The sequence below is a fragment of the Onthophagus taurus genome, chromosome 8, assembly GCF_036711975.1.
Source record: "Onthophagus taurus isolate NC chromosome 8, IU_Otau_3.0, whole genome shotgun sequence".
NCBI lineage: Eukaryota > Metazoa > Arthropoda > Insecta > Coleoptera > Scarabaeidae > Onthophagus > Onthophagus taurus.
Genome location: NC_091973.1, coordinates 6,370,048 through 6,384,011, shown reverse-complemented (window position 1 = coordinate 6,384,011; position 13,964 = coordinate 6,370,048). Strand labels below are relative to the sequence as shown.

The window sequence follows — 13,964 nt, the reverse complement described above, 5'->3', positions numbered from 1 at the left end:
ATATTTCCTACTAAACCGACACGTCAAATTTTATAAACGTCAAGTGAAAATTTATTAAAGTTAAATATTATTTAATTAGTATCGATTTAATTTGTGTTACTTTTTTATGTTTATATTTTAATTTTATTTTGTTATTAAAATGTTTTAAATGTATTAGTTACCTACTTTATCGACTTCTTGAATGTCAAAAAAAACATCAAAAAAATTAATTGTTAGTTCGTTTATTATCTTAAATTGTTATATTACAGTATTTCTTGTTATAAAATAATTGTAAACGTCTATAAAAAAAAGTTAATTTTATCACAAATTGAGCTTATTTACAAAGTTAATTTGGTCGATAGCAGGTGGACGACTTCTTCTTGTTGAGTTTCCCATAAAATTGTACTTAATTTTCCCAGCGTTGCTGTTTCTGGCTCGTTTTGGATCCAATCTAATAACATTTGATAAACAACCTAAAATAGTTTTAAAATGAAATTAATTCATTAATTAATTTAATGAAGATAAGATAGGATACTTCTTTGATTCCTTTTATTCTATGTGTTTCTTCAAATTGATATATTTGCCCATCAGAATACTTCAGTTTTCGTCCGATATCTCGCCAGCCTTCGCCAACATGAGTTGAAACAAACATAAGATCATCCTCGTTCACCCTTTCTTTGCAATCAAATAGCTTTGTTATTGTTTTAGTTTTTTGATATTGCTTCTTTTCAGATTCATCTTTTGATTCTTTTTTTTGTATGTTGTATGTTATACTTTTGCCAATTTGTACTCCATTACAATTTGCAATATTTATTATGTTTGCTGTGGCTAATTTATGGAAAAAATTAAATATGTCAACTTGTACAACAAAGAAAGCGTGCCTAAAAACTTACGGCTATTAGTTAGGTTCTTTCCCTTTTTTTTCTTCATATTGTTCACTTTGTACGTAATTGGTATTGCATCTTCAACATCCTCTTCAATCTGTTTTGTGTGTTTTGTATCGCCATCGTCCGATTTTGATTTATTTAATTTTTCTTTGTGCACGTTGGGTTCTGTGTCTATTGGTTTGGCGTCGGTCGTTAAATCCTCGTCATAATCATTAGCGTTACTCATTTTTATAGATTTCTTTACATTAATCGACGTAAACAAACTCGCAAATTGCGAAGACTAGCTGTCAACTTATCGATAACCTGGTAAAACCTTACTACTTATCGGAATTACCATTGCTATGTCTCTCTCTTTTTATCTTTAATTCATGCGTATATAACCAGCTTTTTCTGGTCGATTGCACCGAGACGGATTGGGAGAGCTCTTTCGTCACGTGACCCTGAATAAAAGTACAAATAACGAACGAGAAGTTTGTTAAATACTAATAATAGTAGTTATAAGCATGCAAAAAAATGAGAATAAATACATTGGTTTATTTTCGTATTGTCTTTATTACATGTTAACGAGATTAATGAAATAAATAATGTTAAAGAAAAGAAATAAATGATATTGTAACAAACAGTTTTTATTTGGTTGAAATTTAATACATTAAGATAAATAATCTTCATATATATTGCACATTTTTTAATAAAATGCCCAGAGTACATAATGTATTCGGACGCAGTATTAAGGGGACATTTATACCTTTTTCTTTTTTTTCATATTTGGATAGAACGAATACATATAATAAAATCTCCTCCTTTTTTGTTGCTAAATGAGATGCATTCCATTTTTTTGCAAAAAACACTAGAACGAGGAAGGTACGAACGACTAAACGAGAAAAACTATATGTATATATATATTTCTTTCTATGTACAATAGTGTAGCTGCGTTTTCTTTTTTCATCTTTTTTCTGCAACACCGGGTTTTACTAGCACAAGCATTTCCTACTAAAAAACTAGACATCGAAAAGTAAGAAAAGTGAAACATATCAAATAAGCGTACCATGCAACACCGAGTTGATTCTTTAAGGAGGGGAAGTAATACATGCCCAAACAGAAAAAGAAATAAGAGAGATATTTTTTTCTAACACGCATCGTTACAGTTAACACTAAGACACTAAAAAGCAATAAGCAGAATGCTCGACAGAGGTATATTAGCACTAACGTAAATAAAACGTCAGTTTGTAACAAACAATTTTATTTGGTTTAAATTTAATACATCATAGATAAATAAATTTCAGATTAATATTGCACATGATTGAAAAAAAAAATGCCCAAATCAAATGGACGCAATATATGTTTATGCCAAGAATTAAAAAAAAAATATTATATATATACTTTAAAAAAAAATTATTTTGAACTCGTTTAAAAAAGAAACCGACGCGGATAAACCAAAAAATAAAAATAAAATAAAAAGAGAACACGTGGCAACGCTACAATAATACATCAAATATGTACAAAAAAAAATGGTGTAGCCGGTGTATTTCGTCCATTTAGAAATGTGGCGTTCAAAAAACGTAATCAGTAAAATCATCAGCTAAATGTAGAGGGGAGGGGAGGAGAAAATCTAACTAAACTGAACGTGTCAATTGACTTCTCGATATGAGACGGGTCTAAACGGTAACGGCCTTACCGAGTAACATAGAGAAGACACATTTAAGAGTGCAGTGACACGGAAGCCAGATCGGGAACAGAAGGTACTGGGTTAGACAAGAAGGCACAAGCAGCGGTAATGGTCTGTCCGTTTAAGCACAGACGGAGTGGAATTATCCATATAAAATCAACTAAACAATCATAACTAATCAATAATACATATATTTGTTAGGTTTGTTCTAGCAACAGTTGACGTTTCTCCTACGTTTGCGCAGTACTGAAAATGATACTGGGCAAGCGCAGAAGAATCCGGAATTATCTCCAAAACAAATCTATTGTTGATAATGTGGATTTTGTCATTTGTATGGTTTTAATAGTAATGATTGTGAGATTTGTATGATTATGAAAGTTGATTTTGTATGGATGATGGAGTAAAAGGTGTACACGGCGTAATACCCTGTGAAGAGTCGACGAGTTGTACCGCAGCGGCTTGGTTTTCATTAAATATGTTTTTTTTTTTTTAAATTTATTTACTTATTTATCTTTCGGACATTGACGATGACTATCAGACATCGACCATCGACGTTGTAGTACATACACAAATAGATACGTACACATATATTGTTAGGCACTGTGAGTAAGGCATTCCTACAGTAGTCAGTGGAGATAGGGTTTTCATCCGCAGCTACACGATCGGCTCGATTTTTTTTTATTCCAGCCGTGGCGGCCCGGGCATTAGTAATCCGTAAACTTTAAAACTATGTGCAAGGTTTGTGCACACAACAGTAGATAAAATATATATGTATATATATATAATATAATGTATAATCGTATCATCTCATCATATATATCATTTTTGTTTCTTTTTTTTTTCTTCATCATTTGTGTAGGTCAATATACAGAATAGATATATATGTAATGTATATCATCGTACTCTGAAATCACAAACAAATTGAAAAGGCTACAACAATGAACACTCTAGGTTCCATGGGGAAGCAGTACATTCAAAAAAAACGCTGGACCGCCTAAGCGGGCCGCGCAACAGCCAACGGATAGAGTACGTTCGATCGGCAATTCTGGGGGAGGTTTCTTGTTTTTGTTTTGTTTTTGGGGGTAGGTAGGGGAAAAAGCACCAGTACATTACGTAATAACAAATACGAGAACCCGTAAACAACGTATCGTTTCGTGCGGGTTCATAAAAATCTCTGTTTCCATTCACAATTAATCAAATAACATATATATCGTGTCATTTCTGTCGTCATATTGTATCTTCACGTTGTACATTATTAAATTCGTCGATTTAAAACCGACGTTTTCTCTCTTATTTGTTTTCATATTTTCTTCACATTGTATCGTTTTGTTAGTGACTGCATCCAGGCTAAATTAACAAGTGTACATTATAAATAATATACTAGTCATCTAAAAACATTTATAAAAAAGACACTAATAATTACAAGAAAAATAATGGCACTATATAATCATGTTCGTTTAAGGTCGAAATAAGAACTTGCCGCCGTTCTGAACGATTGCTATTTTATTTTATATATATATAATTTTTTTTATCTTTTCCGTTAGACGACTTGGGACCGGAACCACTTTAAGACGTCAACGCAAAGGAAAAATGTTTTTTTTTACTTGTACGTCCGACGCACCGCACCATTTATTAAAATATAACCCTCACTTTCCTTCCTCGCAATTGCATTCTTCATTTGAATTCTTCATCTTAACCCGTATATAAATATATAGACATTATTTATATACGTACAACCGAAAACACTTAAAAAAGAAAATTTCATTGACTCGATATACTTTCATCTTTATAATTTCATATTTATATAGAAAATAGCGTCCTTCACTTTATTTTTAATGCGGACTATAACAAATTTTATATCTCTTTTTTTCTTAAACCATTTCTTTAAAATCTTTTAATTCTCTCATCATCAAAATATTCAAAACTGTTTTTTGTTTTAATTCTTTTTTTTTTTTTTTCATTACTCTTCTTCTCTTTTTTTAACAGTTTATCACATAGATGACAATATTGGCAAAGAAACGTGTGTATGTGTGTGTATTTTGGAAAAAATCACTATATGGCACTAGCGTTCCGCGGTGTCGCTGTTTTGTCGCGCTCAGCGCCGCTTTTGCCACCCAATTTGAAGGTGGTAAGAGCGGCCTACGATGGCCAACCTTCAGCGATACGCGACCTCTTTAACATTGGCGGCCCGTTATCATAATCGTTTCCACTTGGCGGTCCCGGTGGTGACGGCATATTCGTGGGTGTGACGCTTCCAGGTGTTGGAGTCATTTGACCTGCCGAATTCGGCCTCGTATGATGGCTACTGTGCGAAAGGTTCAAACTGTGGACGTGCGCATGATGAATTCCGGCACCGATGTGATGATGATGGTCCCGGGGCGGCGACACGGGTTCGCTTTTGATGTTCATTGGGAGTGGCGATGATGCCGGAGGTGGTGTGCTGCTTGATACCGATAGGTGGGGTAGCGCGTTTCCATGCGCTAGGGACGTGGGGATTGAATGCGTACTCCATGGAATCGATGAAGCTAGGCTCATGTCCGAACCAATGAATTCGCCACCCCCAAATGTTGTCAAGGCACTCGGGTAGCTCGACAATCCGGGCGTCTGCAATGCCACCACAGGTGTGTTCAATGACTGCTGTGAGCGATTATGCTGTAAGAGATACTACAGCTCACGTAACGTCTGTTCGTTGCCACGCTTATTTTTGGTAAGGTTACCAAAAAATTTTTTTGTTGCGTCGAGAAAACGTCCTCCTCGTAACCCAATCACCTTAATATCAAAACTACATCTACTTTTTTTACACAATAAAAGAAAGACGTTTCCTTGACGCAACTTTTGCGCAGCATTAAATAAATATATTTAAGCTAAAAACAATGACGTTACTAAATTTTTTTAACTAATATGTATTTTTAAAGTGTATTACTTTAATTTGATGAAGTTTGTTAATACACTTTAAAATTACATATTTCAAAAATGGTTAAGTTAATTCATTATTTTCAAACACACAAGAAAAAATACTCACTTCTCCGTACGAAACTTCGTCAGAGGCGAGTGTAGACCCAAGTGGGGTCGGTATAACCACTCGGAGATTGGATCTCGGTCCCGGCGAGTGTTGTTTACCATGCGGTGGTGGTTGTTGTTTAGAAGAGCTAAGTCCAGGCCCAGGACTTGGTCCCGGGGATGGTGAACCACCCATGGGTGATGACGAATTCGGGTAACCGTTGCTCATTTCGAGCATGCCGCCACTCGGATACACTGAATCGGTTTCTGACGATGACGGTCTCGGGCTCATACTTGTGTGCGGCATTTGTGGACTAGATTGCAGAAGGCCCGATTCGCTGTAACTTATATTCACCGGAACCGACACTGGTTGTGAATAATTACTACTTCCCATTGTTACAGGCTATAAATTAAGTATAAATTACATAAAATTCATGGAAATATCCATTGAGAATTAAACCAAAAATAAATATTAGATAATAGGTACAAAACAATAAGCTTTAATATTTAAATAACGGGTCATCCAGGTTTTAAACATTGTTAAATATTTAGCGAAAACCTGATAAGGAATTTAATTTATATACGGTTAATTCGCGAAAAGAAATGAATTTTTTTTTTAAAGAAATAAAATAATAAAATAATTGAAATGTTTTATAATTTCAGAATTTGAGTCGTAACAAGTGAAAAAAATTGCCAAGATTAGTTCGATTATTACACATAAATGTATGTAATGTAAAGTGGCTGATAACGTGACGGTATTTATTCTCAAAGATAATGTAGTGTTTTGGAAAGTTTGAACAGATTAAGCGTTATCAGTGTCATATTGAATTCTAAATCATTCTTTTGAAGGATTTTTAGGGGCCCGGATTTGGTTATCCCAAATCATTTTTGTTTTGTTAATTATGTTATTTTATTAGCTTACCCTTTGGCCATTCATTTGGTTTCTTTGCAACATCATTTGAAACTCCTGATCGATTTTGCTGTACTTGGCCTCAGTCCTGGGTGTAAGTTGGTACTCAGTCTCTGGTTCGGGGCTCTCAGGACTCATAACGCCGTTCTTATGCTCCTTCTTATTGAGTGCCTGCAAGTGTCAGTGGACCAGCTCATGGAGTAAGACAGCCTCAAGGGCTATCACACACACATCAAACACACTAGCTCCTTTTTTCAATTTATAAATGAGATATGTATAAATAAAAAAAAGTTTCGTTTTACCTACTCATTTACGCCATCGCACACGTCCGAGTTAAGAGTATATAAAATTCTTAGTTTTTTAAAAACTAAAGCAACAACTAGTGAGAATAACAGGCAAATGCAAAGAATCGATAACCTCGTGTCAAAGAAATAATAAAAAAATACTCAACTTAACGTTGATAAAAGGAAAAAGAAAAACATAAAAAGCAGTGTTAGATTCGACAAATTAATAAAATTAAACCAATTAATAAAAATAAAAGTCATTAAAATAAAATATATAATTAAAGTTAGTTATCGTGTATGCATGAGCCAAATATTGAGCCACAGTTGCTGCTGGATTTGATGTACCTCTATAATATTCTTGTTGGTGAGCGACTCGTGCGGCTCGTTGTATTCCGTGTACTTGAGAAGCACCTTGTCCATGTCCGTGCTCGCGTACTGATACAGCTTGTTAGTGCTGCTAAAGATAATCAACGCTATTTCACAATCGCACAGCACCGATAATTCATAAGCCTTTTTCATCACACCAAACTTCCTTTTATTGAAAGTCACCTTAAAAAAAATATTGTTATATGAAATTTATTATTCAGTCAATTATTATATTAAATAAGTTCAAAGTACAATATTTGATTGTGGATCTTTTAATTAATTCGCTATAAGATTTTCCCACCATATCTCAATTACAAATATACAGGGTGAATTATTAATATCCCGGCGTACAAAAGTTGTTTGAATCGTCACTTTCTATTACGTAAAATTATTTTCACTTATACAGGTTGTTCCATTTAAGCGTAAATTTATTTAAATGGAACACACTGTATATTTTAACATATTATGAATACTATTTCACAGCGTTCATAGTTCCTGAGATATTCAATTGTTCTTCCAAAATGTGCCTATTACAGGATCTTTTTAAAAACGATGTAAAAACGACATTTTTTCCGATTTTGCCTTGAAACTACGTCAGACAATAGTCAAAGCCAGTAGGAAGATGATAGTATTCAAAGATATTAGATACACTGTAGAGGTTGTTTATAAAACTTAGTTACTTTTGATGTTTTTCAAATGGCTTTTTCTTAAATTTTTTTGAACGGAACACCCTGTATATTTTGTGCTAGTTGAATTGCTCATCAAGTTCCCTTTAATTAATGATAAGTATGTTATATGTCTAACTTTAATGGTTTTCCTGATATTTAGAATTTAAAGAAAAATGTGTAATAAAATATGTCAAAAACGATGTATTTGCTGATTTTGACTTGAAACTATGTCGGATAATAGTCAAAGCCAGTAGGAAGATGATAGTATTCAGAGATACTAGATACACTATACAGGCTGTTTATAAAACTTAGTTACTTTTGATGTTTTTCAAATGGCTTTTTCTTAAATTTTTTTGAACGGAACACCCTGTATATTGTGTGCTAGTTGAATTGCTCATCAAGTTCCCTTTAATTAATGATAAGTATGTTATATGTCTAACTTTAATAGTTTTCCTGATATTTAGAATTTAAAGAAAAATGTGTAATAAAATATGTCAAAAACGATGTATTTGCTGATTTTGACTTGAAACTATGTCGGATAATAGTCAAAGCCAGTAGGAAGATGATAGTATTCAAAGATATTAGATACACTATACAGGCTGTTTATAAAACTTAGTTACTTTTGATGTTTTTCAAATGGCTTTTTCTTAAATTTTTTTGAACGGAACACCCTGTATATTTTGTGCTAGTTGAATTGCTCATCAAGTTCCCTTTAATTAATGATAAGTATATTATATGTCTAACTTTAATAGTTTTCCTAATATTTAGAATTTAAAGAAAAATGTGTAATAAAATGTCATTATTGTACTTAAAAAAGTGACAGAACGTAATATATTCTCTTTTTTTTGTTTTTTTCTTTTTTGTTTGTCTGTCATTTGATAAATTAGTAATATTATATTAAAATACAATATAAAAAAGAAATTAAGAAATAAATAAGCAAAACGTGATAAAAATACAACTAAATGGCAGAACAATAAATCCCTTTTTTAATTACTAAATTATTTGAAGGAAATGCAGCAACTAACTATAAACAATTACTACACGTTGCTCAACAAGTAGATATTAATTTAATTAATATTTAGAAGTTGTTCAAAATGCCGCAAAAAAAAATATTTTCATTCATATATTTTTTGTAAAGTCGAACATTATATGGCAGAACAATTGCATATTTTATTACCAAGTCGCATTAAAATTTGGTGTATGGCAGCAAAATTATTTTAAATTATAAAATATTAATCAAATATAAAAGGAAGAACAAAAAATAGACAGAATATAATATTAAGTACAATAATGCATATTTTATTACACATTATTTTTTAAATTCTAAATATCAGGCGAACTACTAAAGTTAGATATATGACATACTTATCATTAATTAAAGGTAACTTGATGGGCAATTCAACCAGCACACAATATACAGGATGTACCGTTTAAAAAATTTATGAAAAAGCCATTTTAAAAACATCAAAAGTAACTAATCTTTATGAAACACGCTGTATCTAATATCTTTGGATACTATCATTTATCTACTGGCAAAATTGGAAAAAATGTGGTTTTTACATTATTAATTATATAACATATATAGGGTGTTCCATTTAAAAAAATCTACATACTCTCCGTTATGCCTAAATGGAAAATAATTTTACGTATTATATAAAACATTTTTTTCTTTCTCAACGGTTTAGCAACTACCGCCGGGATACTGACAACTCACTCAAAAATCTGTTGGTTAAATATAATATATAAAACTTTCAAATCGTAAATAGAAGAATTTAATTCTATAAAAAAACATTTAAGTTAAATTTAGAAAAGTGTCTAATTTTACTTTATTAGTATGTTTAATATAGAATAAAAATCTGAAAGAAAGGAGTAAATAAGAAAAATATATTTAAGTGAAATAAATGGAAAAATTCCAAATTGAAATGACTAGATAATAATTTAAAAAGATCAAATTTTAAATTAAAAACAATGATAGGAGATAAAAAAATGAGAAAGTGACCAAAAAAAGATTACACACGATAGGAACGCGCAGATATTATAAAATACGGATAATTATCTTTCTGACGTTTTAAAAAAACTTTATTACAAAACAAACGTGTTATCTATTTTGTTTTGGTATATGGACCAAATGAGAGATAAGTGAGTGATCTTGGCCTTTACAATATAAGAGAGAGTGAATTTAATTTACCTGTCGGTTCCGTTCGTCGGTGATCCTGGATATTTGTATTTTCTTGCGACCCATGGCGGAGGAAATCTTGGACCAAATTCTTGGTACTCCGTGACACTCGTTATCCGGGCGGCCGATTTATAAAAACGTCGACGCGGACAAACTCGTCAAAGTAACAGTAACAATCGTCGTGGGGGTTGTTGATGATGAAGAGGAAGAAGAAAACGTCAATCGTGAATGTCGACGATCTGCAACAAAAACCCTAAGGGTAATTGAGAGCGTCGACGGGGGGATGACATGGGAAAATAAAACCGTAAACATAGTGACCTGATTTAGTGGGGAAGTGGAGAATTGCCGGGAATCGATCGGTTATAGGCAGTACCAAGGCCAATACAGACCTTTGACTAACAAGGACATAAAATAAACCTTAAAAAATTTTTTTATGAATTATAAAAAAAGTAATTAAAAAAAAAAAGAAATAAGGTAGGAAATCGTGTCCAATAATTACCATCGTTTCTGACATATCACGAAATCCACCCTAATAATAATAATAAATAAATGAAAATACGTACGAAATTAAAGCGTATCATTTCATCACATAATCCCGGAACACTAGATTTAAACAACCGGCAAACGCAAAAAATATTTAAAAAAAAAAACAACCATAAACGAAAAAGAAAAAAAAATAAAATAAATAAATATATTTCAAAGGTCTCAAAGGGTTAAAAAGTAGTAACAGCACAAAACAGTATTTCCATAGATAAGAACTCGGCCGCGGAAGGAAAACGTCACATAATATAATATCGTCGTCGAAGCGACCACTAGCGACTGGTAACAGAAGGTAACAGAAACTGACGGCGCACCACGCGTTTGTGAACTAGAAGTCAGAGGCGCCCAGAAATAGGGTCTCGTACTAAGCTCAGATGATCGTTGATACCCGCCAGTAAAACGCAACGCGATTGGTCGATATAGCAAGGTGACGTCACCAAGTCAACGAATACATCCGAAGGCAAGATCGGGAATCTCAACACAAAAACCGCCCCACACGTTCTCTAATTTATATATATTTTTTTTTTAAATCTGTGGGGTAGATACACGTTAAAATAATATGGGGGATTTTGAATATTTTGTAAAAAATTTTGTAAAAGATTTTGTAAATTATTTTGTAAAAGATTTTGTAAAATATTTTGTAAAGAGTGAGTGCGAAGTATAGTAGAGAGCGTCGCGACGCTGCTGACGTCCGTCGGTGCGAGGAGAAAAAAAACCTTGAATCTTTCTGGAAGCGTGCCAAAGCGTTACTAAGACCCGGCACGCCGCGGAATAACGCGATAAAATAATAAAAAAAAGTCTTGACGACGAGAAGAGAAGAAAATACTGCGAGGAAGGACAAAGGAGAAGCCGCCGATTTTTAAAACATTTTAATTAATCGAAAAAAAAAAAAAACAGATTATCTTACGTCATTTATCTGTAAGATTAACACCGATTGCGATAATATAAAAAAAATGAAAAAATCTTATCAACGACTATTCAACTTTCCAAATAAATACCCAATGATTTCTGGTCGTAGGAGTTTCTCCTCCTCGTTACACCGGATATCCTTTGCCGAAAGACCCGAAAGCTCGTCGTTTTCCATCATTTTATTTTATTTTTTTTTTGTTCTGGAGGATGTTTGCAGCTGTTCCTTAAAGGATATTACTTAGGCCAGTCGACGATCACGCCGCAACTAAACTCTAAGCCATGCATCACACCCCATTATATGCGATACCAAAAATAATTGCCAGTTTTAAAATACTCTCTATCCGCACAAAACGCTTACCTCTGCCACCACATCCGCGCCTTACGCTAACGTCAACGATGGTTATAGATGCACTTAACCAACGGGGATGCTAAGTCCGAATCCCCACCCGACTCTCCCAAACAACCGTGAATTCCCGTTTAAACGACGACGTCGCGACGCTCCCAACTTCAACTACGCCACTCACAAAATCAACTTAACGCGCCAAATTTAAATTAATAATAATAAAATATTAACATAACATTAATATTATTCCATTATGTTCAAATCAAGAAATTTCAAAGACAAAAAAACCTTAAAATCTTCGTTTCTTATCTCTAAGGAAAATCTGAATAATAATAAAGTCTTTTAACAGATAATTTTTTTGAGTAAAATTTGAAAAGGTAAGAAAGTAAAAGAAAGAAGTTTATTTCTCCACGGGAACAACATAAGACGACCGGGAACGTTGCCAAGGCGCGTTCGTCGGAGTTTGGAAGAGGAGAGGAAAAAAAAGCGACGCAAGGGGCCGTGAGCTAAAGATAGAGTTAGGCACGTGTGCAAGCCCGGGCACGGCGTCCAGGCGTCCCGGCGGCGAGGTTCATCCAGGCGTCGCTGGACGCCTGGACGCGAGGTGACTCACTACGCATCATTTAAAAAACCCCCCACATTTTGAGATGCACATCTTCCTAAAAGGTTTTACGTACCCGGGAGAGAGGCGGGTTAGTCACCTTTCGTTGCTCTCTCCGGGTGTGATCCACCGGAAGAAGGAGCCATGTGCTCAATAGTTTGCTCATAGATAACCTCATCTTTCTCTCTCCTTTTTACCATGTGGCGGGTTCCTCCTAGCAGTAGACCGCAAATCTCATACACGAAGAACGACGTCGAAGAACGACGCCGTCGTTGTCGTCCGTTATCGGTAGGGACGTAACGGGCCTGGGACGATGGGAACGGGGGCCCCCCTTCTCAAGTGCCCCGTACCTTTTAAGGAGCGGTTCGGGCTGCCAAGTGCGTCGAGTTACTTTCGTGCCCCCGACGCCGTCGCCTCCCCCCTTAGGTAACCGACGACCAAACTCAACCCGCCCCGACGGCCCCGCATCAATCTACCCTCCACACGTGCCACGGAACAAACATCCACCAAACCTCCACACCTCGGCGTCGGAAACCAAGAAAAGGTCACTACACGACGCTTGGCTCCCGGCCAGATGCTCTCCTCAACGCCTCGTCTCTTTATCAACAACCCCCCATCATCTCAACATCTCTCTTATCGCATTTCATTTTCAACTATTTTTTGACATTCTTGAATTTTATTCCTAACAACATTAATACCTGAAAAAAAAAAAAAAGAAAAAGAGAAAGACTTGGAAGTATTTCCAACTAAACTAAAACTTGCAGAGTCACGCCGACGGTCTTTTCACTCTCCTCGAGCAAAAAAATGCGCATGAAATTCATTCAATAAAGGAAACAAAGAAATCCTTTATTAACTGCCATCACTACATAGATGGCAATTAATAAGTCAAAAAAATTTTCTAAAACATCTAGAATATTCTCACACATTTTCTTAAAAGTCTCTATATTTGAGACGTTATAAACCGTGAGTAAAGCGCACGTGCGAACCGATGCCAAATATTTAGCCTCGTTAAAATGTCGCTCACGGTTTGACTTCGCTTCGTTCTGGGCACAATATCCCAAACGACACGACGGAGTTTGAAAAAAAAAAAAGTAGACTCCCGAAATAGAAAACGTAGTGCGTGGTTCTGTTTGTCACCAGAAAAGACGATTGGAAAATTTTAAAGCACAAACCAGATTTTGAAATAAAAGAGGAACCGAGAGAGAGAGAAAGAGGAAGCAAATCGATCCCCAGGGAGAACTTGCAAAGTTCCGAACGGGGGGGAAAAATATGACCTGTTGCACTTCCTTTTGACGTCAGAGAAATCGCGTGCTAAACAAAATTTTTTTTTTTAATCAAAACATCCCTTTTATCTTTTATCTTATAGAATTTGAAATGTCAAAACGAAAAATGTGACCTTGCGTTTCGTTTTGACGTCAGAGAAATCGTGTGCCAAGCGGATAAATAATTAGAGGTACCACCCATTACAAAGTAAAAAAAAATGTGTGTAATGTTTTGACGTTGAAGGCAGAAGCGACTTCATATAAAAAGCAATCGGGGAACGATTAAATCCCCCCGGTTTTATAGCTATTAAGAACATAAATAATAAAACGACGCTGATAGCTATACACTATTGTGCACAAGTTTAATTAAGGT

General features: G+C 34.5%; 2 protein-coding genes across 15 annotated transcripts in view; both read right to left on the bottom strand.

Annotated features, from left to right (window-relative positions):
• Positions 1–205: 205 nt before the first annotated feature.
• LOC111425509 (immune deficiency) lies at positions 206–1,277 on the bottom strand. Its single transcript, XM_023059591.2, has 3 exons — positions 873–1,277; positions 515–807; positions 206–452 (listed from the first exon to the last, which is right to left on the bottom strand). The coding sequence occupies exons 1-3, from the start codon at positions 1,090–1,092 to the stop codon at positions 318–320; spliced, it is 648 nt and encodes a 215-aa protein (XP_022915359.1). The 5' UTR covers positions 1,093–1,277; the 3' UTR covers positions 206–317.
• Positions 1,278–1,471: 194 nt separating this feature from the next.
• The window catches only part of LOC111425507 (myocyte enhancer factor 2), a 29,077-nt gene continuing 16,584 nt past the window's right edge, over positions 1,472–13,964 (bottom strand). For 3 of the 14 annotated variants that reach the window (XM_023059574.2, XM_023059575.2, XM_023059576.2), the window contains 5 exons: positions 9,949–10,175; positions 7,072–7,275; positions 6,455–6,613; positions 5,555–5,935; positions 1,472–5,196 (listed from right to left, as the gene is read on the bottom strand). In XM_023059574.2, coding sequence (XP_022915342.1) covers positions 4,672–5,196; positions 5,555–5,935; positions 6,455–6,613; positions 7,072–7,275; positions 9,949–10,002 — 1,323 coding nt within the window. In that variant the 5' untranslated portion in view covers positions 10,003–10,175 and the 3' untranslated portion in view covers positions 1,472–4,671. Of the gene's footprint in view, positions 5,197–5,554; positions 5,936–6,454; positions 6,614–7,071; positions 7,276–9,948; positions 10,176–10,499; positions 10,546–11,474; positions 11,699–11,743; positions 11,918–13,964 lie in introns of those variants that run through there. The other 11 variants (XM_023059579.2, XM_023059580.2, XM_023059581.2 and 8 more) reach the window with 11 other exon arrangements.

Bases quoted from the DNA above. Each gene is read 5' to 3' on its own strand.
- LOC111425509 (XM_023059591.2), bottom strand. From the start codon at position 1,092: ATGAGTAACGCTAATGATTATGACGAGGATTTAACGACCGACGCCAAA. The intron at 808-872 runs GTAAGTTTTTAG...TCCATAAATTAG, and splicing joins AAAGAACCTAACTAATAGCC to CCACAGCAAACATAATAAAT. The intron at 453-514 runs GTATCCTATCTT...AAACTATTTTAG, and splicing joins GAATAAAAGGAATCAAAGAA to GTTGTTTATCAAATGTTATT.